Genomic DNA, 24165 nt, shown 5'->3' on the forward strand with positions numbered 1-24165 from the left:
ATACTGTAACCACGAAAGCAGAATGTCTGCCCTTACTGAAAGTATAGTCATGGACAAATGCATTGGTTCATTCAAACTAGCAATCCATGTCGAGGTCTGTAAAAAATTTGGTATATCCGGGTGAAAGTATACTTTTTGGGGAGATGTATCACTGCTTCTATGCCAGTTTTATGGTGTAGAAGCAGTGAAATAATCGCTGTGCAATTAAAATAGCCATGTGGGCGTGGAGGCGCCGTAGAGGGGCGCGGCGGCTGGTGGAGGGGGCGGGCACGGGACATTCCCACCCTGTGTTTGCGCTGTTTTTTTATGCAAAACAGTGCCAGGTCGGACATAGCATAGTTTTGCGATGTATCCGCCGCAACAAGGGGGTTGGGGGCGTGACCGCAGCCATACACCGCTGCTGATAAATCTCCCCCTTTGTGTGTATCTGTGCTTCCTCTTTCCTCCTTCTCAGCACTTACTTTTAACTAAGCATGGTTGCTAAGAAGCAGCTGCCTGGCAACACCATTGGAATGACTGATTGTATTAGTAGCAACCAGTCTTTGTTAACCATATTCTAGGTAAAAGCGGGATTGGCGCTGTGCTGAGAAGTGGCGACAGAGAAACCCAGTGACCTTATAGTCACGTCATCAAAGATATTTACAGAATTGTATGTTGTCACTCATGGTAACCATTACTTGTATCAGCATTTACTTTTTCCTCCTCCGTATTGGATTACAGAAGGATGAAGGAGCAAAGCATTTCATTGATTTAATTCTTATTTGTGAAAGAGGCTGAATATACATGTAGATACATTCTCTTGAAACTTATTAGCCATGTTTTTCAAAAAACATATTGTTAGGGGTGCTTTCATGTGTGTATGTTTTATACTGTAAATATAAATCATATTTGTTTAATAGATTAAGAGAAATATATAGTTACAAGCACATTTTCTGTAAATATGCAAATACTCCCAGTATATCATACTAGAAAATGTAATACTGTTATCCAATATACCCAGTCAATGGAATTCATTATTTTATGAACCATTGATATTCCTTAAATGGTAACTAAACTTAAACGGGAACCTATCACCAGGAGGCCACTTTTTGGCACCCCCCCCCCCCCCATTACGCATAGAGCATTATACATACACAGCTAAACATCTTCTGTATGTTAAAAACGGTTTTACAGAATAAAAAATAAGTTCTATATTAACTATGTGCTCTGTGACTAGTCAGGTCGCCCCCTGGGCGGGGCTGAAGAGGAGTAGTTTCCCACCCTTGGAAAACTGCTCCTCCATCTGTGATTTTCAAAAGAATAATACCTGCCTCACCTGCCCATTTTCACGCCCCCTGGCTAGTCCTCCCAGCAGATGTCACCAATCCATGTTCAGCCTGCTGTCCAGAACTCTCGCAGGCCGCATTCTCAGCATCTTTTGTAACGCTCGCACGGTAGCGGCCAGGGAACAGGGAGCCTAGATAGTGAGGCGCCTGGAGCTACACAAACTATGAAGCTACTCTGACTTGGCAGCGTAGTGTGGCACATGGGCAGATTAATGCAGGGATCTTGCGCCCGACACCGCTTCGTCTGCACGTGTCTGTGCGCATGTTACTAAAGATGCTGAACGCGGAGGCACTAGAATTCCTGACGCAGCCAGGGAGAGTTCCGGACAGTGGCTTCTGCTGGAGGGGGCGAGCCAGTAGGATTTCAAATTCACAGATCATTCAGATAAAAAAAGCTTAAAGATAAAAAATCTACCATTAAAATCAAGAATGATAAACCAGGGACACTTCACATCACATCACTGAAGGGCTCTGGAAACACGTGAGAATACTTATAATTAGGTGATTTAAAAAGGAAGAAGGCCATGGATAACAAGAAGATTAGCACAAGTAAGGCCCCTTCTCCACTGGCGTTTTTCACGCGCGAGTTCTGCGCGTGCATTTGACGCTCAGAACTCGCATTGCACTCTGTCCCATTGTATTCAATGGGTCTTTCTCCATTAGCGTGGTTTTTAACGCGCGTGCTTGCGTTCGTTTGCACGCGCGTCAAAATCGCAGCATGCTCTATTTTTGCGGGTCACGCGCGTTTTTCACGCCCCATTCAAGTCTATGGAGATGCATCAAGAACGCATTGCACTCGCAATCATTGCAAGTACAATGCGAGTGCAATGCGTTTTAAACGTAAGGGTTGCTAGGTGACCAGAATAACATTATTTCCCCTGCTCGCGATCGAGCATTTAATTAAAAAAACACAATGAAGAACAGTGAAGAATAGAATAAAATCATTGTACACAGTGAACACAGTGACCACAGGATCATTTAAGATAAAAACACAGTGCAGAACACAGTGCAGAATAGATTACAGATGTTCGGCACATCTGCTTACTTGTCGGGAGATACGCGCGGAACGGCGCGAACAAAATAGCATGTGAAGAACAATATATATGTGTGTAGAACACATTGCAGATGTATTTAAACATCTGCAATTTGTTCTTCACACACATATATATTGTTCTTCACATGCTATTTTGTTCGCGCCGTTCCGCGCCTATCTCCCGGCAAGTAAGCAGATGTGCCGAACATCTGTAATCTATTCTGCACTGTGTTCTGCACTGTGTTTTTATCTTAAATGATCCTGTGGTCACTGTGTTCACTGTGTACAATGTTTTTATTCTATTCTTCACTGTTCTTCACATCTGCTAAATTGTCGGGAGATAATATACGCGCGGAACAGTGAAGAATAGATCGCCGATGTTTGCAAATTATCAGAAGACATTATTTTTCAATTAAATAACACATTTTAATCCCAAACCATGGTCCCTTTGAAATATGCTCGAGTCTCCCATTGAATCGCGCGTCAAAAATGCGCCGAAAACGCAAAAAAAACGCAAATTACTCCAAGGAAAAATGCAACAAAAACGCAGCAAAAACGTCAGTTTTTCACGCATTGCACACGCACGTGAAACGCAACGCTAGTGTGCAAGAGGCCTTAGTGTCCTTGGTTTATCATACTTGATTTTGTGTGTATTTTTTCATGATTATTTCCAGATATAGTTTAATTCTTTATGAACACACACTGGAATACTGGTTTCTGCAAAGTACATTTACAATACATATGATGTCTGGTGTTGGAAAAAAAAATATGAATATACTAGTCAGGTGTTAATTATTTTACTATGCATACAATTCTCTTATTTACAGGAAACCTATGAAAGAATATGTAAAAAAATGTATTATTGTCTGGTCATTACACCGAAGAATAGAAAACCTATTGTGACCTGATCATGACCTTGTGATTTTTTATGCTAAACACTTTAAGGCTTTTGTTCCAAAATTAATCCAACCATAATACATTCCTCTTCTTACATAAAATAACAAAATATGATTGTTTGAATCTGTACGTTTAAATATATATCAATAAAAGGGTGATTGGTTCAGACTGTATGGGCTTAGTTGTTTTTACATTTTGGCTCTTTTGTTGACGCATTTGATTTACTTAATAATTTTAAAGGGGCGAATAGCTTAAAAGAACATCAGCTTCAGGCCCCTTTCACACAAAATGTTTTTTTTCTGGCTGTGTGCTACCTGTACCGTTTTTATACGGGTAGCACACAGCCACAATCACTTTGAATGGATGTATTTCCCACCATATTGAGGGGAAAGGGAACAGGACATATGCAATACCCCAGTACAGCCCGGGTGTGCACACAGCCAGGTTCAAGAGGCCTTAATCTGTAAATCATGGTAATTTTGATAGTGTCTTGTGTACAATTTCCCCCCATGCTTAAGTAGTGACTTAAACTCTATAGTAGCTCCCCCCACCCCTTCATGACCAGACCACCCCTTTAAAAGACCAATTTTCTGTGCAAAACATAGTGTAGTGCTGAAAGAGATTGCACAGTACTTTATTTTACTTTAACATTTCTATAGGGAACTTGAAGTTAGTATTACAAAGCATTATAGCCTTCCTATTCATTTTTTCACAAGTCACACCCTTGAATTGCTCAATAGGGAGATACTGATGGCAGCACAGGTGATCCCAGGAAGAAGAAAGGAAAAAGTTGTTTATCCACTATTTTCTTTAAATTTTGTAAGTCTTCTATAAAACAAATAATGTTTAAAAAAAAAAAAAAAAAGCTGGGAAGCATGAAGGGTGTTGAAGGGGGGGGGACTTTTTTGGCATAATAAAAGGTACTGATCTCATCTTTCAGCTCATATTAGTTTATGGTACTGTGAGCTACAGAACTGGAAAACCAGGCAGTTCAAAATAGTTTGGAACGGGATCATTATCTGTAACTTGCATTTCCTCTCTCTGGTTCTGTAGATCACAAAGCCATAAACCTTTGGCTGAATGAAGCAATCCACAACTTTAAAATGACACCAGTAGCATTTTTCTGAGTTCTACAGAACAGCAGATAGCGGCTTGTAAACTGGCAATACCCCTGCAACCACTAAAGTTGACCCATCTCATGAGAAATCAGGTGAGAAGTGTCATATTTGACAGATTTTTTTTAAAATAAGTAAACACTGAGATTTCACATAAAAGAGAGAAATCTGGAAAGGGGCTAGAAGGTTAGTTGGATAGAACCTGGTGACAGGTTCCCTTTAAGGCCTCCTCCTGCAGTCTGATGAAGCCCAGGACATGCCGTGCTCACTGCTATTTTAAAGGACATCTGTACACGTGTCTTACTAAGCTGTTCCTGAGGAACTATGCTCCTCAAAACTTTTTTTTATAACTCTATACATTGTGATTGTGGCAATATAGGAGGTATAAAAGTTGTGAACTGGCACTTTATGACTGGTCAGGATCTGACATGGCTGCAAAAAACTTCTATCCATACTGGACTAAAATCAGCAGCATTTTACAGCATTTATAATGGTGAAATGTGTGATAAATCTACAGCTGAGATGTGTATTGTGATGTTCAGCAGCAGCTGAGGTGTATATATTAAGGATCTGCAGCAGATGAGTTATGAACTATGAGGTTTTGCTGCAGCTAAAATGTGTATTATTAGGTCCTGCGCAACTTTCAAATTAACTTTGGGAGGGGCGGCACAAATTTTGAGTTTGAGCATGGAAAACTAATGTGCCTGGGGAAGGCCCACAAAATTTGCCCGCAGGGGTCCAGAAATTCCTAGTCGCAGCCCTGGATGCAGGCATGCTACTACCTAATACAGGTTACATTAATGTCCATGTTACCATCATCCTGACATCCCAATGGACTCCTCCTGTCATACATTGTGCAAAGTACATTTGTTATCGAGACTGACAGTTCGGCTGTACATCTAGTGTGCACATAAAATATTATATCTGACAAGGTATGTATATACATATGGAAAATCCCTGGACTACATTGGTGTTAGACTGATTTCAGTATTAGGCAGTTGCACTTTTCTTTCTTTTTTACATTTATATTATGGGCATGATCAATATGATATGGAATCAATAGCTATATAGTGTTCTGTTGCCACAGTTCATGGCCTAAGGGATATATGCATTCTTATACACCAGTTTTGGATTACATAGCAGTAAACTGGTTTCACTAATATGCACTTGCATTTTCTTTTGTCTTTATTTTGCTATTTTAGGCATGTGCAATGTGATATGAAATCAGTAGCTGTATCAATTCATGAATATCTATTATGTGGACATTTGTTAGTCCTATTTCTCCCACAGTGAGACCACTATGTAAACAGGCAAAATGTGTAGGGCTGGTGGGTCCTTTTGAAATTGATGAACAAAAGGTAGCAATATTTGTGTGAGTATTATATGTTGTGTTTGTTTTGGAGTAGGTAGTGTATTTTGTTGGGAGGCCTCAAAGAAATACTAGGACACTACGTTGTACACCTCTTTCTATGATTATAAACCGTATGTCTTTTTTTAGAGGGAAATAATAAAAGTTAACTTTTAAATGTTTCCATTTTCTCTGTAATTTTGATTACTATTTGGAAACATTACCATTATGCCCTGCTGATGGGCTTAGAGTCAGGCTCTGATTTTTTTTTTTTTTTTTAATACAGGTTACATCCAGATGCAATAACCAGCGCTCACTGGTTAACAGTGCAAAGATTAACAGGACACTATTATTTGTGTATAGTGCAGGGTGTGCCGGATTCAGGATTTCTGGCACCCCCTGCACTGCCCCGACAGAGTGCACCATCTTTAGGCCGTGCAACACACTTCTGTCTGACTTTGCATGATAAATTTGTGTTACCACAAAAGGGTCACGTGTGACACAATTGTGGTCCAGGAACCTCTTAAAGGGCACCTACCACCACAAATCTACCTATAAAGGTAGATTGGGTGGTAGGTGGATCAATGGGACGTGAGGATAGCCCTTTTAAGGGCGCATGCGCAGACGGCAGGATCGCCGGACGAGGGCGCGCAGCTACGCGGAGCTGCGCGCTGAAGATGGGTGAGTAGGAGGGGTAAAATGGCTACCGGGGCGTGGAGTAGCCGCCTCGTGTAACCTCAGATGCGGCTACTCCACGCCCCAGTAGCCACATAAGTAAATTTGAATATATGTGTAATAAAAGTTATCAAAAAAGTGTGGGGACATGAGGATTAGCCCTTAAAAGGGCTATCCTCACGTCCCATTGATCCACCTACCACCCAATCTACCTTTATAGGTAGATTTGTGGTGGTAGGTTTCCTTTAAATACCAGTGCAAGCAGTTTGTACCTAAAAAAAAATGTGCAAAGTCTGCCGGAAAACTAGCACACAGCCCTTAGTAAATGTGCCCCATTGTTTTTCTGTCTGACGCTGTGCTGAGCTCATCTCTGTCTTGCATTCCGGGGAGAGCTCACACAGACTTCCTGTCGGCAAGCAACACATCAAATAGTGAGGAAAGTAAAGCTAAAAGCTACAGGCAGATAAGATCTTTATCCAGTGGAGAGGGAGGGAGTTAAATAGTAGAGCTGACAGTTTGTAATGGCTGTGATAGAGGGGAAAATTTCATGTGTAATAAGTCATGATCTCATGGAACTCATCATCTCATCTCCCATCCGTCTCATCCCTCTATGTGTCAGATAATAGTACAACTACCAAAAAGAAGTGTGGATCTATTTTGACTGGGTCGACATGCGTTTCTGAGTTTGTCAAATAACAGTATTTCGTGTGTACTAAAACAAACCTTTACTTATTCTCATGAAAAATACAATGTAAGTAACACTACAAAAAACTGAAGATTAAAAATCTACAACCATAAGGACTACTAAAATAGTATCAGTATCAACCTTTTATTGGTCACTGGGTATAGAGAGAGTTATCACCAGATTGCAAACAAATGAATTGTTCCATTGGAACACTAGATGTCAGTGTTAAGTCCCTATTGAATAAATGTATCTTATAGGTTTGATACAATGTTACTCTCTTTCAATTGCGTTGGTAATAGGTAATATTAAAGCCCTATTAGATGTTTAGTTGTGTCCTCAATAGGAGGATTGGGTGTATACTCATTTATACTTCTGCCACTATCTTACCCTATCTACATTAATATTATATGGTCCTCTGATTGCTAACTAAAAACTGACTAAACACTACAGCCACCCCCATGTTTCGCCACATCAGGGGTGCGGGGGCTAAGATACTAGTATGTTCAGAAGGTGAATAAAAGTGTATATAAACCTGTACCCTGATAATATAATCTAATCAGAACAAGAGGGATCATAAGGTGTCTGCTTAGAGAGCCCCCCCCCCCCCAACACTCTAAAACTCTAGCAATAAAACAGAGTAAAAAATTGTAAAGTAAAGGGTTACAATTATCTCTATTGAGTAAACTTCAGTAGGGGATTGAAATTTGAGAATTTTCTTTCTTGGGTAATCCCCGTTAACATTAGAACAAAGCAGTTGCATTTAAAAGGAAATTTACCATCAAATCCATCATTATACACCAGGGACCTTTACTCATAGACTCCGGTACAGTGACTGTGTTAATCTTCTTATATTTGTTATCCAGGACCTCCGTTCTTCTAAAATTATGGCGATAAGCCAGAAGGGCTTTGAGGGGCATTACCAGAGCTCCTCCGTGCTACAGCTTCACAGGTTGTTTCACTGGCTCACCCTACCCCTCTGCACTTCCCCTATTCTCTGCCTGATATAATCTTACTGCAGCAGGGGAATTTTCAGCAGGAGAGGGAAGTTCTTCTTGCACTCCTATGAAGCTGCAGCATGGTTGCACCCACAGGATCCCGTTTGGCTCATTACCAGCATTTGAAAAGTTGATTTTAGAAGGAAGGAGGCCATGGATAATAAATATAAGAATATTATAACAGTCACAGTGCCTGGGTCTGTAAGTGTCCCTAGTTTATCATGCACTAAGCATTAGACATAGTGGTGTAAAAAAACAAAATGCCACCACTGGACTGAGGCCCCATGAACATAAACACATATGGTGACTGTATACTAGCCAGACGAACAACGGCTAGCATACACCCGCCAAAAGAAGATCACCGTACTTTGGAGTCGCCTGAAAAAAAGAGAGCATGATCTTTCATTGTTCGTACAGCCTGGCTGCATGGTTCCCTGTGGAGAGGTGAAGAGCACTCACACCAGTCAGCTATATGTTTTTGGACCGGGCGTTGCATACATTTGTGTGTAAAAGATACATATGGGCTTAAATATAAAGATAATGTTACATACCTGACTGCATTGCTTGAGGAGCAATAATGCTTTGGACATATTTTTTATAACTTCAAGAAACCAACCCAAAATGCATTGAAAATCGTTGTGTAAAGTAGTAGTCTTGTAGAAGAAAAAATGTGGCATGTATGCAGACTATAAAATAGATTTAAAAATCTATGCACAAATAAAGTAAATGAATCATTAACACACTTACGCGTACAATTTTGTTTATTATTCATTTTCAATCTGACATTCCTTCTTTGGCAATATTCCCTTACACCCATTTTTGGCATTAGTAGAATGTTAATACACACAAATTTAAGAGTCAGAACACACATTGAACATAGGCATACACAATAACCTCTTTGCCTTTTGTTAGAAAAAGCCAAACAAAACATTTATTGAATTGTACTCTTTGGTGCCAAAATGGCCAACTCAAGGGACTCCCTGTACATGAATGTGTGCATTTCAACGGCCCGTAATAAACACAGGCAGCAAAAGGACTTGCTCCATAGTTTTGCAGCTGAGGGGTTCAGCTCACCACGCCATGTGCATGAGGCCATGAAAATTAATAAGTCCATGTGCTTGAATCAACAGATCGCACAAAGACAAAAACAACGTTCATGTGCATGAGGGCTTGGTATACAAATAATGCACAAGACAAAACCGTATTTTCAAAATATACAAAGTAAATGGTTATAAATGAATAAAAAAACAAAACTGTCCTAACACATTCAAAACAAGCAATAGTGGTCATTTAAGACAGCATGCATCAGGAGTACCAGTAAGAGCATTTGGTGAAGAGCATTTTAAAAAGTTGTGTTTTGGGTCCATTTCTAACTTTTCATAGCAGCTTTATTTCTCTAATGAAAATTTTCTTTATTGTCTTTTCTGTAAAATTTTAAAGAATGTGATATTTCCAATGAAATACACAAGGATTTAAAAGAGGAAATACCTACTTTAAGAAAGCCAACATGACATACTAAGGATGCACCCATCTAGCAAGCCTTAATTTTAGTTTAACATGTACCTTTAGTTTAATAACAACCTTCCTCGCTATAGTCTCAATCTCAAGTTTGCAAAGATTTCAAATTGAAAAGCATGTAAGGAAGAAAGGAAGGAAGGAGAATAATAAAACTAATGTAAGTGGACAAATCCGTACAGTACTTACTCTGATGAAATATATCACTATATTTACTTGTTATTCCTGGTACGTAGGAAATAAACATTTTACCAAAGTCGACGGTAAAACAAATCCCTAGAAAGCCTTCATTTATTTCAGATGAGTTTATGACAAGGGAGCAGAGTTCTGTTTGGTTACCATGGACTACAATAGCAGGGTTACTTTCGGACTTTAGTTTGTATAATGCAAATGTATGGACGACTTCCAAAGCCCATTATATAAATTCTAAACACCCGAAGCAATTTTTACACAGCATTTTTGTATGCTATGTTCTGACTTGTGAATCATGAAGTGGAATTCTCCATCTCCTTGTTCTAAATAAAGGGTTTGAGAAAATGCGGCAGTTGGATAGTGGAACCTATGTTCATTATCTGATTATTTTTTTTACTCATGATTGCCATGTGAATTTCCCCTAACATATGTGAAAAAGGGATTTTTCCATAACAGCACATTATAGCGCATCCCAGCAAATAGTAAACAGACTAACAACTGGACCTCCATGAGCACATGCCGTGACCCATAAAGCTTCTTGTCTGAACAGCTTTTGCTTCTGACCATTGCTTACAACTGTAACCCATCCTAAATTAAGAATGGCAGTGTGCTGTAAATCCTACAAAGCATTAAGATAAAAGTGGTGCTGTCCTTTACAAACATTTTGGTACTGTGAAACTCTGAAGTTGAATCTCCAAGATCGTAACAGTGCTATGGCATAACTTTCTGAAGAGGAAAAACAACATATGGTGACAATCAGCAAATGGATCTATAGCATGGTTAAGCAGGGGGGTAGATAGAACTATACTTTACTACCCAAATTTGTGGCAAAAACACAGAACCGCATTTAAAAATGGGTATAGTCTAGCAGGACACGCGTCTTGGAAGTAATAATCAATCTGTATAGGACCGTAGAGAAAATAAATCATACAACCATCGTGATTATGAAATCAAGGCTTAGTTTTCTTTTTTTAACCTAAATATTCTTAAAATGTAGAAAAATGTAACTAAAAATGACTCAATCTTATAAAACTTTTGAGGTACTTTGTAAATATCTAATTACTTCATTGATAACTATGACTGGAGTTTTTGTTTGAGGTGTTTGTTTAGTCACATACACATTGTAACAAAAAAAAAAAAAAGATTATTAAGGGAAAAAAATTAAGAACCCCCCCACAAAGTGATACAACCAAGGGAAAATTAAACATATAATCAAACTGTATTACATCAGAAATATACAGTCCTACCCTGAAAAGACAGGGATTTAGTCTAGTCCTTGTTAAATAATAGGTTCCAATAAGATGCCTTTGACAAATATTTAAAGTGGCAATTTTTCATCCATGGCCACCTTCTTAGACAATAAATGAAGACATTCAGGAGGTAGAGAGGATGCAGACTGAGCTATACTCAAACGTAAATAAAACTCCTAAGGTGTTCAATGAAATGGTTAATTGAGTACGTTTTTTATAGCACCACTTGCAATTGCCATTGGCCTATTTAGTGCTTTTATCAAAATCAACCAGCCTACACAATGGCTTACAAAATGGTTCCACAGACATTGTAGTAACCAACAGCTCATATACAAGTATATATCAATAGTAAGAAATATTCCTGGGGAAACTGTAAAACCATTTCTCCATTATTTCTGGAAGTGCCTTTGTAATCTGCAGAACAAGCGCACACAGAGAAAAGTGTAGTAAGCAGTCCCTCCGTGTAGTGTAAGATTCAACCACCTTCAGAAGCGGCTTAATGCCTACTGACCAGAGGAGTAGGGCCAATTGAAACTGCTTCCAGAAAGAAGCATGTCCCGAATAAGAGTCTCTATGGGAGTTTTGCCAACAAGCCTCATAAAAAACAGCTGGGAAATGAGGGATGCAGGTACAGCTCTGAGGGCAGGCAAGCGCAGCAAAAGCCTTCCAAAACGCTGAGGTTGAGATGGGTACTGAGCACGGACATATTCTGTAAGAGCCACTTGCGCTTTTTCTTGTAAGCTCTCCACATGAGCTGGATCTGTCAGACCACAGGCATCTAGATAAAAAGGAAAACGAATCAGAAAACGCTAATATCTCTGCCAATACAAAATACAAACAAATTTAAATAACGGAAAACTTGGTAAAAGTCATGCAAAAAAAAACAGAAGAGATATTAAAATTAAGAATTTCACTTTACTACATTACCAGAAGTGAAGAGTGCAATGGCTTTCAGACAGGCATATTCTGCAGAGTCTACTTGGAGGCGATTAAGCTTTTCCACCTGGTCCTGGAAAACACGTATCTGGTCCATAAATGAGACCACCCTGTCAGCAGACATAGGAGAAGCATGGAATCCAGCAGCAGCCAGAAGTGGTGCCATGTGTAGTGGAAGAGCCGACTGGGCTGCATTTAGCACAAACAATTCACTCCAACTCAGTCTCAGCAGGGAAACTTGGTCTGCCATGGCAAGCTCTGGAAAGTACGGGATATTTCGAGACCATTCCACTGTGCTGAAAAGTAGCCTGGCAGCAAGCTCACAGATATTGTCAATGCCCATAACGCTGCCCTGCTGAGCGTACTGTGAACCATAGCGTGATGCTGGGTAAGGCTCTGCACGAAGAAGCTGAGAGATGAGTTCAGATACTGGTTGTCCATTAAAATATTCTGCCCCACCAGGTGCTGCAGTAGGGCTTGCACTGGAATGAGAAGGAGGAATCCGTCCACGCTGGACAGCTAGAAACAAAAATATAGAAGAAAATATCTGAGGTGGTCTGTAAAACAAATCTTTTTATTGTTTCAATTCAAAAATAATTTATAGGTTTGTAAAATATTTACATGTATATTTACAATGAATCCAGAGCTGAACTTCCTGATGCATATAAAAAAAAAAGTATGGCAAAAACTCCATGTCACATGAAAATTCAAAACTGGGCAGCACTCCAGAGTAATGTGAAAAACACAGGAAAGGTTTCAGAGATGGAGGCCTGGAATAAATACTTCTGCTGTGGTGCCTAATTTTACATTTTAAAATGATATTTATAAAATGTATAATATAATTGATATTTTATCATATTTAAAATGAAATACATAATGCAATAAAACTAACTACGTGTTGCAGATTTATCCCCAGGAGCTACATACAGTCAAAGGACCGATCCAACATAAGTCCAACAGTTAAAACATACAAAATGAAGTCCAGATTCAATTTCCTCATGGTCAATCGATTCTAATAAAATAGTTGACATTTCTCCTCCAGGACAAATCCCCAAATGTTCCAATTAGAATAAACCGCCATACAGACGACCACTGCTGCGTTTTTTTTGTGCATCTTCCTTCGTTCACACTATCTGTTCTAGTGGATTGGTGGAAGAAATTCACACGCAGATAGCGTAGTTCATTCTTGGCACTCAGGATTTATTCAATAAAAATTATACTCACAAACTATCAAATATTAAAAATGTGCATATAAATTCTCCACATGGGACACTAGCTTCTCGTTACCGCCCGACCCTGGGTTTCGCCAAAACTGCGAAAATACGCCCTTTTAATAAAATACGCCCCTACCAAATACGCCCCAGAAGAAGCCGTTTTGGCGAAACCCGGGGTCGGCAAAAGCTAGCATCCTATGTTAAGATTTTATATGCACATTTTTAATGATCGTTTGTGAGTATAATTTTTATTGAATAAATCCTGAGTGCCAAGAATGTACTACGCTATCTGCATGTGAATTTCTTCCAGCGATCCGCTAGAACAAATAGTGTGAACAAAGGAAGATACACAAAAAACGCAGCAATGGTCGTCTAAATACATAATATTTTTAACCATTTTGATGGGTTTTTTAAAAATATTATTAGCAAATTTGTTAACTATGGACTAAATATTGTACTACATATAAGGCCCATACAGTATTCCTACAGGTTGACTATGGGTAGGTAGCCATAAGTTAGGAGCAGGTTTGGAGATGATAAGTGCTCCTCACGCCTCCCCTCTCCATTGAAAGCCAAGTGCAGCTTGCAGCTCAGCTCAACAACTGTGCGGTGAGACTGCTATTGTGGCTATGATCTGGCTGCAATTTGTGTGTTCAGATCACATCCACAATACCAGCCATGTGAATGGGGCCTAAATATGATGAAAGTGGGCTGCGAAAAAAAAAAACTAAGCCGTTAATAGTTTGTAACAATAGTAACTTGCAAATCTTAGAACACTCTGTATGGTAGAATTCAAGCCTTGTTTGTGCAAAGAAGCTAGTGGCGATTTTAGAGGAATCAAGAGGGGGGGCAACAGGTATTTAAACTATATTTTTCTGTAAAATTACGCAATGCTATCCTGACTAAAAGTAAAGAATACAAAAATTCTAGAAATTGCACAATGGTCCAATGAATGAACATAATTTGCTAAACTGGAGATTGGTTTCAAAGTGGATAGACAAATAAGGAGGAAAAACATGCCAAAGAGGTTTCACAACAATGGCATAAAAGAAGAATTAAATAAGATAAAAAAGGCTTTCTTGCATTAATGGCATTAATTAAAAGGGTTAAAATAGCCTTTTATGTAAAGTTCTACAAAGTAGAAAAGAAACTGTGGTTTGCATTTGCTTTTTTTTTTAACATGATCCTGATCTAAATGAACAACCCCATGTTCCCATTAATGTTATTTCACACATCAATGACACCAAAAACAGAAGGAAACTTTTACATTGTGAGAAGATTATTACCAATGAATAAGATTGGCAGAAGGATTTTGATGGATGTAAGAGGATTATGGTAACAAACAATAACAGCTGTCCGGGAAAGTTGAAATCTATGAGAAGTACTTTTGCATAGGTAAGTAATATGCAACAATAGAACTTGTTCAAATTATATAATATTTAAAGAAGTTTATTTAACCACTTCATTACTGGAGTGTTTATCTTCCTGCCTTAGCAAGCATTTTTTCCACTTTCACCAATGGGCTTATAGAAGAGCAAATAACCATTACATTTCTAATTCAACATAAATATGTTAGATGATGTATATAATCATATTTTTGAATATTAACCCCTTACCAACATGCAACATATTAGTACGTCAAACTTCTATTACAGGAGCCATCTCCATACAAACCGGGAGTTTGCTGCATGTATATAGCTATGATGCATGGAGCCCTATCCATGACATGGTCTGTGGAATAGGACACTGCAGTCCGTGATTCACGGACTGACCTCAGCCATGGGTTTCAGACATTATGTTGAATTTATTTTTCACAGAGAATCCAAGTATGATGCGTATCGTGTGTGTGTGTGCCCTACGGGTAACTTCATGTCTAATGACTTGCCCCATTGTTCCAGAATTGTGGTCTAGTGTTGGTGGAATAGTGGACTATGTCTTTTCTAGGTGCATTTTTGCGACTATGCCAGGGTCTTAAGAAGTTAGCTGATGGGTGTGTATGTTACGTTGTTCCAAAATGTATCTTTCCAAGACATACTTTTTTTTGTTTGTAGAGCAAATTAGAGACTTTTTAGGTGCAAAACTAAGTACAACCGACCCCATGCTTAGTACCATACATGCACCTAAAAATAAACAGACATGTATCACAATAGCAAATTTAGAAAGATACACATCACAGCTAAAGTATGCAGACTTCAGCCAACTTTAAAAAGAGGCAAAAGAAAACAAAGGATACACGTGCCCCATATACTCATTTCTCCATCGGTATTGCTATTAGTCGACAAGCCGACTAGAATCAACAACAGGATATAGGGATTTCTACCTCCCTTCATATTTCAGCAGTTACCAATCACCTTGATTTCATTAATTTATAGGAGTGCTTTGAGGCCACAAGAACAGCTAGAAATAAGAAATTTCAATGACATCTGGCAACCCTGGATTTCTTATAAGGCGTCCCAAATTTGAAGTAGAGCATTGCAGCTCTCCCCTTGATTGGGTCTGAAGATTTTTGACCTTTTTTCTTTCTTGCTACTTATCTTGACTGTTGATTTACCTACCTATTTCCTTCTCCCTGTTTGCGTATCCTCCTTATTGAGATTGATACCAGTAGTTAGTTATACAGATTATTAAAATTTTCCTTTTTTCATTCCACAACCCCCTGCTTGTGTAATTGGTTGTAAAGTTTACTATATTTTTTCCTTCAATAAAAATAATATTTTAAATCCCCCCAAAAAAACAAAAAAAAAAACAACAACTGAGTACAAGATAAAGTATTTGAATCTTGGCCTCAAATTATCACTTTTAAGAATTTTCTTTAATCAATAAGATAATCAGTATTTGTGGAACACAACCAAAGCATTTCTATAAATTATGTTATTGTAGACTTGCTCTAAAACAGGACAATAACTTGCACTTTATATTTACTTTCAGAGGGAAGACCATTATAGGAGCAGCTGTGGCCTTCACCCCCTCTAATCTACTGTTCTCTGAGATGACCTTCCACCTTCTTGTCTCTGAGTAGATGCAAACAACTCCCACTCCTTCCCATGGTTACAGAAGTCGTCCTTTCCCACCATATTATGTGCAGCATAAAAGCCAACAGTCTCCATACAGTTATGGAGCTCATCCCTGAATAGATACAATGAGGCCTCTTCCATAAACACATGCAGGCGGTGTGGAGGCTTTTTTTTCCATTCTATGCAGAGTTAAGCAGTACTGACCACTCCCCTCTGCACACACACACAGGCAGCGCTTATCCCCCACCCCTACACAAACAGTGCTGACCCCTTACATACTCCTCTGTGCTGATAAAAGCAGCCCTGACCTCTTTCACTGGCTGCACAGATGCACAGTATCAGCCTCTAGCAATTCCACAGTCTGCAGTGGGAACCATCATGTTGCCTGCAGAGACATGCAGTGACCCTCACAGCACCTATTCTGAATAAGGATGTGTGTCATTTCCATCTGTACTCAATACATGAACAGAACATCTAAAACAAGCCATATATTCAATAATCTAGCTGAGGCTAGCCGTCATCCATTTGTATATGAAAACATAAACACATATTAAAATACAGACACGAATAAATATCCCTTCAATCCTATTCCTGGAATATTATTGCAATTCTAATATGGCTAGCCAATGCCCTCAACATGAAAATACATTATGAGACGTGGGTACAAGATATGTTTGTTTATTAATCTCTGTAACATCTGTGCTTTAGGTCTTCGGGAAGAATCTGTGCATCTTGCCCTTTATACACATTTGAACATAGCTGTGTTGCTGCATATTCAGGTCATTAGTGCCTCCCCCCAGCTCTGTACTTGGTTCACTCCATGTTTGCTGAGCCCTGTGAGGAATGTGCTGAAGTGAGGAAGTGGCAGCGGAATGAGGGAGGTGAAGGGGAAAGAAAGAGCTTTTATTTACTTTCTGATGCCTGAATGGGCGCTTAGGATTCACTCAAGCAGGAAAAGGGCACAGAGCTTCAAGCTCATCAAAAGAAGGGCACAATGAAGGAAACTGAGGAGATAGAGACTTGGGTTAATGAGAGCAAACTGATGAGCAGAAAAGAAAGAAAGCTAAAATGTTGGAAGACTGGTGCAGGGCTAAGCTGAAAGAAGTCACAATAGTGTAGTAAACACAATTCAAATGAGAATGGAGACAATGGTTAAGGAAACAAACAGAGGTTGGGATATTTTCATCATGTGAACACCATAGCCCAACATATACCTCCAGTTGAAGGCCTCATGGTATAAGCATAAGAGTGTTATATAAAAACCTATGTCTGGAAGCCTCTGTATAAAATAATAGTTACTTTATTAAAATAAACATATGATACCACTTTGTTACATGTAGCATCAAAGGGACACTAGGGACACATTTGGTGTATGAAATGGACAAAGATAATCCTATGTAATCACTGTTGTGGGGACTGCAAGTCAGAAGTCCAACACAGACCAATCAATTTCAATAACTCGGACTATCAAAATGATCACCGACTCCATAGCCCTGTTTTCCTGCTTGATCCATCAGTTCTTAGCTGAGTGCAGGTATTTTTTCCGAATGCCTTTTTCTCTGAACTGCAGCACAGGAGCTTCACTACTGAGCATGTACAGCACTGTACACTCAACTAAAAGTCTAAAAGAGGTGTGCAAGGCTGACAGGCCACAGGTGATCCACCAAGACTCAAGTGCTGATGGAAGAACTCATTGGCGCAGGAGGTGGAGTAGCGGTGGATGCAGCCGAGATGTCCTCATCGCTCCTGGGTTCCCTCCTGCTGCTCTTCATCCTGACTCTGATTTTTGGGACCGGCACCAGGACCCAAAGCAGAGCTCCCCATGGAGCAGGAGAGGACCTGGGTGTGGTGAGAACTTGTCAGCTGTACTGTACATAGGTCCTCTCCTGCTCCTGATACAGCTCTGCCCTGGGTCATAATGCCGACACATACAAACAGTGTGGCACACAGAGTGGAGTGGCACATGGAATAGTGAAGAAACTGAAGCATGGCGCAGGGAGGAGAAGAAGAGCCAGTAAAGGAGAGCATATTCTTTGTTGGCTCTCTAATATTATTATTATTGTCTGCTCTGGGGTCTCTATTATTATTATCTGCACTGAATGCAGTATTTTGTTGCTGGGGTGGTATTTATTGCTGTATTGTAGTTGTGTGTAGATTGTTAGTCCATCTAGGGTCTAGTCTAGCCCCTAAAAGTTGAGCAGTATGACAATGCAGCCAATAAAATTGTTCACTCTTGCCCTAAACCCTTAGATCAAGAATGAACACTTAAAACAACACTTCATAATTTTCCCTAATTACAGACAGTACCCGGGTTAAGTACAAGATAGGGTCCGGAGGTTTGTTTTTAAGTTGTATAAGTTGGAGTTTAAACATTTTTTGCTCTAATGGGTCCAAGGATTATCAATAAAGCTTCATTACAGACACCTTACAGCTGATTATTGCAATCTGGGACTATAGTAAAGCATTCAGGAAGCTTCACCAGAGGTCAGAGGGGTCTGTCTGTAACTATAGGTTGTCTGTAAGCCGGGTGTCCTTAAATAGGGGACCGCCTGTATTATGAAAAAATAAAATACAAAATATGCAAAATATGAGTCGAGTCAGTCTAAATCATCACCAAAATGGTCACCAACTCGACGGCCCTTTATATAACACATTATCTAGCCCTCAGACATCCATAATTTGAATAGCACTTTGGAATCTGTGGGCGCTATATAAATAAAGGATTAAATAATGATTAAATTATTTCTCTTATTATATAATCATGCTGTGTTCTTCCGTATGTCGTTACCAATAACAGTCACATGCACAGCATTCACAGGTGATTGATTCACTGCCATGACCTTTATCTGTAGGGAGGTCATGTGGTCACATGATTAGGTTCACAATTGTCGCCTGTCCTTTAGAAACACACCCTTCCAGTTTATCTACATTGGCAATTCTTTTACTGTGAAACAAGAAAATGTTAAACCCAACTATACAGATTGTGAATTGATGTTGATATATCAACAAAAATACTTAGAACTGAGGAATGAGAAGAATAAATAAGAATCAAAAGTATGACTGGCATTTAATTATCGTTTAGAACATACAAACCGATTGAAATGGTGCTGTCTGCAGTTGGGAATCTGTTATGGAATAGGTATACTGGTTTAGCTGTTATCCTGCATGAAGTCACTAGGATTTCTAAAAGCTTACAAGTTACCCAAGAGGCGAAGTTTTCCTTATCCCATTCTAAAAAACATATTTACATATTTCTCAGAGTCCCCCAGTGGAGTCTCAATGGTTGGCTCTCTCCACACGCCTTAATTACAAAGGATGGAGATGAGGGTCAAATTGTCGGATTTTGAATATATAAAGTGCCCAAAAGACCCCATCGACTAAAGTGGGTTATCCTTCAGGACTTTTTCCATTTCAAATACTTGGAATGGTATTATAATTGGGGCACCCTGATGGAGCTGCCAACACAGATGTGAACATAAAACTTATAACAGATAATTTTGAGAACTATTAGAGTAAAGGAACCATTATTATGTTTAAAGGATGTCTGAAAATACAGTACCTTCTTTCCTCATGCCCACACGGAAACATTTCTTTAGCCGGCAGTACTGACATTGGTTGCGGTGATGTTGGTCAATTTGACAGTCACGATTTGACCTATGGACATGTAGAAAGAAAAAACAGTTTCTGGTCAGAACCAATGTTTTTTTACCCCTCAAAATAAAGTGTCAACTAACCATTTCAAAACAACTAACAAAGTCATAAACGAATATCTAACTGTATGCAAATACAACATGCATATTTCTCACAGCTGTTGGGTGATAAATAAATTACTAAGTGGCTTATTAAATTTTCATATTTCACACCGGTCAGATATTCCCAGCGCACATACAAAGAAATATACAAACACAAAACCCTCCGTACTAAAGACAATCCCATGTTTAACCACTTGTAGAAATGTGATTCTTTGTAGAACATTACTAGTGCATACTAAGGCTTCATTCAGATTAGGTATAGTAAATCTGTCATTATATTCATGATGTAATAAGCAGCAATCATAAAAACATAAAGATGAATGGTGCTAATTTAGTTTAAATATTGCAATCATTATATTTTGTTTAGACAAAAGTGTGTTTGTACCAGTTCTCTATATACACACACACTTAGCATTAACCCCTATTTGACTGCAGATAAATAAATAGATAATAGCTATATATGTTCTATACCTGCAAAGGTGTCTGTACTGACACCGAATCTACTTTGAAAACATTGGAGAAAATGAATGGTTCTGATGCATTTTTAACTGAAAAGCTACCACTACATGTGCACACACCCTGAGAATTAAAAATTGGGGATATGAAATTAACATGCAAAAAGGACTAATCAAACAATAACAAATCAATGAAAAGATCCCTGCCTTGCTCTGAGAACGGCCAGATTTATCATTAAAATTTGCCTAAAATATGGTAATTTAAACAAAAGGGTTGAAACAGTAATGCAAAATAAACAGGTCAGAAACAGACGGAAATTTTATACTCAACCAAACCTTAAACTAAGGAAAAGTTCACACCTGCATTCCTTTCACCTTACCTTTTTGCTTTCCATTCCAGAATGTGTAACACAGGTGTGAACTGGACCCAAAACCCCAGCAAATTTCAAACAGTATTCTCAAACTGCTCAAACTCTATTTCAATCACTATGATACTGTTGATCCTGCGATCAACATATTTTATACCATAAATATATAATTCACCAGTTCAAAGGAGGGCTTGGCTTATGCCACCAGGCTTATCTTAAGTGTATATTATGTGTGGATAACTCAGTACTCCCGTCTTTATGCTCATCGAAAGCACACAATGGGGAAAACCGGCCAGGTGCACTTTTTGGAAGGCAAGAAATTTGATAATGATTGTTAGGGATGTAATATGTTGCTACATGTGTGTGTGTTTGCAGTTATTTTCACTATTAGCTAGTGAAATAAACACTTTTTAAAAAAGGTGACTTTTGGAGGCCAACCCAATCCAAAAATCTAAAACTGGTTACTTGGCCTAGCACTTTTGATCAATGACCAACAAAGAAATGGAACAGTATAATGTCATTCTGATGTAAGAATGACATTGAAGGAAATATCACATTTCAATTTATAAATGCTTCAGGTTTTTTTGTAAGATATCCAATTTGCATTTATAGAATTGGTATATAAAATATGGTCATATAATTTACAATGGAATGCAAATCTATGGGATTATAATAAATCTAAATTAGGATGACCCTACTTTTTCGTCACACAGGAGAGATATGTAAATGGATTTTAATGTCCTTCTATGCACAATGGGTTAATCCTCCATGTGGGTAAAGGTAAATAGTGCTGTACAAAGGAGGAAGGGCGGAGCAATTTCTTAAGTAAACACTGCAAAGGTCAAGAGTAATATTGCTGCTCTTTACTGAGACCAGGCCTACTTAGAGATTGTACACATAGATATATGGCTTTATAGCTTTAGATCTACTCCAGTTTCTGTATTTATAGCATGTATTTAAGAAATTGTCCAGGATTAGAAAAGTATGGGTTAATTCTTCCGCAAAAAAGAGCTACTCAGGATATTTGCAATATTTTCATGTCATTGGATCTGAGCCCCAATACTAGACACAAGTCGTTGATATATAAAGCCCTTCCATGTCTGAAGGAAAGTAGCCATGTTTGCCATCTTTATATCACATCAGTTCCATCAAATATCATTACCATGATTTTCTGCTTGTAGACGTTCAATAAAAAATCTTCGGTCATATTTCTAGAGCTAAGTTTCCCTGTAGGAATAGCTAAAAGGTCAAAAATGTCTTTCTATTGTGTGAAAGAGGTTTTCTGGGCTGGAGACTAGTTTCCCAGACACCCCACACATCAACTGATTCCAGAACAGAGCTGGAATAGCAACTGTTCTGTGTGTGATGGCTGGGCTGGATTACTACAGACAACTTGAAATAAAGCGGAACTGAGCTGCAGCAACTCATTTTGGCCACTTCCCATTACAATGAAGTGTCTATACCTAATATAACACCTCAGTTCACACCAATCCCAGCTATTGAGCCCTCAACTTATTGCTATCAAATTCCATGAACCAGCCCCAGCAATAGATCAATTGAAGCTGGCACTCTCCTAGTGCAAAGTAATAAATACAACATCATTTGACACTTTAGGCAAGCTATTGCAAGTAGAGTGAAAGGACCTTGAAAGTAGAAGTCTTTTTACTACAGTTATTTCATGGATTATTTATTAGATTCTGTATATGGGTGGTTCCTTTGTGCTCACACTTTATCATAAGCAACCATTCATAGGTGCACATGTATCATAAGTCTGGCTTTGTCCGTCTGTTTTTTGGAACTTTTATTGCCTTTTCTGCTGGTATCTAAGCAGGTTTTCTGTGAATTTGCAACCTTTTTAAAACTAAACTCTGAAAAAAGTCTCCAAAACTCAGCTCCAAGCTAATTTCTACGTCTGGTCGCAAAATTATAGAAAAGAGGAAGCGAAATATTTGATACCTGTGCCCCATAGTGCTTTAGAGAATATGGGGGAAATTTACAGTGCATGGTGGACCGTTTCAGGTCCCTGTCTACACATTAGATATAGCCTGTGAACCTTTACTGAAGTTTACAGGTGTTTTCGGCAATTCTACAACACGCTGATCCGGTCGCTAAATTGCCTGGCAGTGTATCCGCTTTGGTGGGTGAGCAGGGCCTTTATCATATGCTGTGTGCACAGAGCATTGGGTATGATGAATGTCCCCCTCTGTATGTACTCAGAGCAATGACAAAATGCTGAAGTGCAACAATAGTTTATTCCACAATAAAAAGGTTGAAACAGTAAGGCCCCTTATACACTAACAAGTTTGATGCATCTAACACACATCACACTCACAGCATGTGGAACGTGCAGCCCGAACAGTGAGCAACCAGAACTGAACTCACCATGTAAGGTCAGGCTTTATATGGACAGACCACTTAGTGTCACATGTATCTTACATTTGGGGATCTATTCCACTTGTGTGCATCTTAGGTCATAAGTTCAATAAGCCACAATAAATATTGATGCTTAGACTATCTTAATGATGGTCAATACATTTAGTCCTTTGGGCTTCATCCATGAGCCAAGTCTTGTAACTCATCAAAGTGCTGTATTAGGCCTCATGCACATGACCGTATGGTCTTTTCTATTCTGTATATACAGCTGTATTCTGGCCGTAAATATGGGACATATTGCAACAGTATGGCAATGTATTGCACTGTATCCGTACCGTATCTGTATAAAATACTGGCAAGTGATGGGTGACTGACTATTGGCTGGCTTACAGAATGCACCTCCCACTGGTTCTGGATATTGCATGTATATACGGTAGCATATGGCACAGAGCACGTATTTAGCCTGTATTTTATACGTTCCCATTGACTTCTATAAGCTGTATGGAACAGAAATATAGTATTAAATAGGACATGCTCTATATTTTGATATGGATCTTTTACAGTACGGTATGGAACGGTGGACAAAACGGCCATGTACATGGATAGCCTTATTGCCCATTGGAATGCATGGGGCCATATTCCGGCCGTCTTTATACGGTCATGTGCATGGGGCCTTAGGCTGGCAGCACGTGTACTTGTTTGGCCGATGAAAACAGACCCATGTGCTGGTCCCATCCCAGAGACCAAACACAGGGAAGAGACCTTGTATTTTACAGAAACATGACGCAAGAACTCCCTGTTGGCCCACTGAACTGTAACAACTGTTACAGTGTCGGGACTGCAAAAAAAAAAAAAAAAATGCATGGGTATTTTAAAAGATAAATTTGGCAGACCTCCTTATTCTGGGGATGCGTGCAGGATCTGTAATAAGTTACCCCAATTTTGTATAATTTAGAAGAGTTTGCTACCGTTCTGCCTAAATATTTCTGTTTATGTTCAAAGGTTGAAAACCTGTCCTGACCA

General features: G+C 39.0%; 1 protein-coding gene and 1 long non-coding RNA gene across 2 annotated transcripts in view; one reads left to right on the top strand and one right to left on the bottom strand.

The window, feature by feature from the left end:
* LOC140063972 (uncharacterized) lies at positions 1-18010 on the top strand. Its single transcript, XR_011847671.1, has 3 exons — positions 1-649; positions 4309-4465; positions 16109-18010. It is a non-coding gene; the product is annotated as an uncharacterized lncRNA (long non-coding RNA).
* The window catches only part of NR2F6 (nuclear receptor subfamily 2 group F member 6), a 21756-nt gene continuing 6407 nt past the window's right edge, over positions 8817-24165 (bottom strand). The window contains exons 2-4 of the mRNA XM_072110297.1: positions 19754-19848; positions 11958-12485; positions 8817-11808 (exon numbers count right to left, since the gene is read on the bottom strand). Of these exons, the coding sequence (XP_071966398.1) occupies positions 11534-11808; positions 11958-12485; positions 19754-19848 (898 nt within the window). The 3' untranslated portion in view covers positions 8817-11533. The remainder of the gene's footprint in view (positions 11809-11957; positions 12486-19753; positions 19849-24165) is intronic.

Source organism: Engystomops pustulosus, chromosome 1 (assembly GCF_040894005.1).
Source record: "Engystomops pustulosus chromosome 1, aEngPut4.maternal, whole genome shotgun sequence".
Lineage (NCBI taxonomy): Eukaryota > Metazoa > Chordata > Amphibia > Anura > Leptodactylidae > Engystomops > Engystomops pustulosus.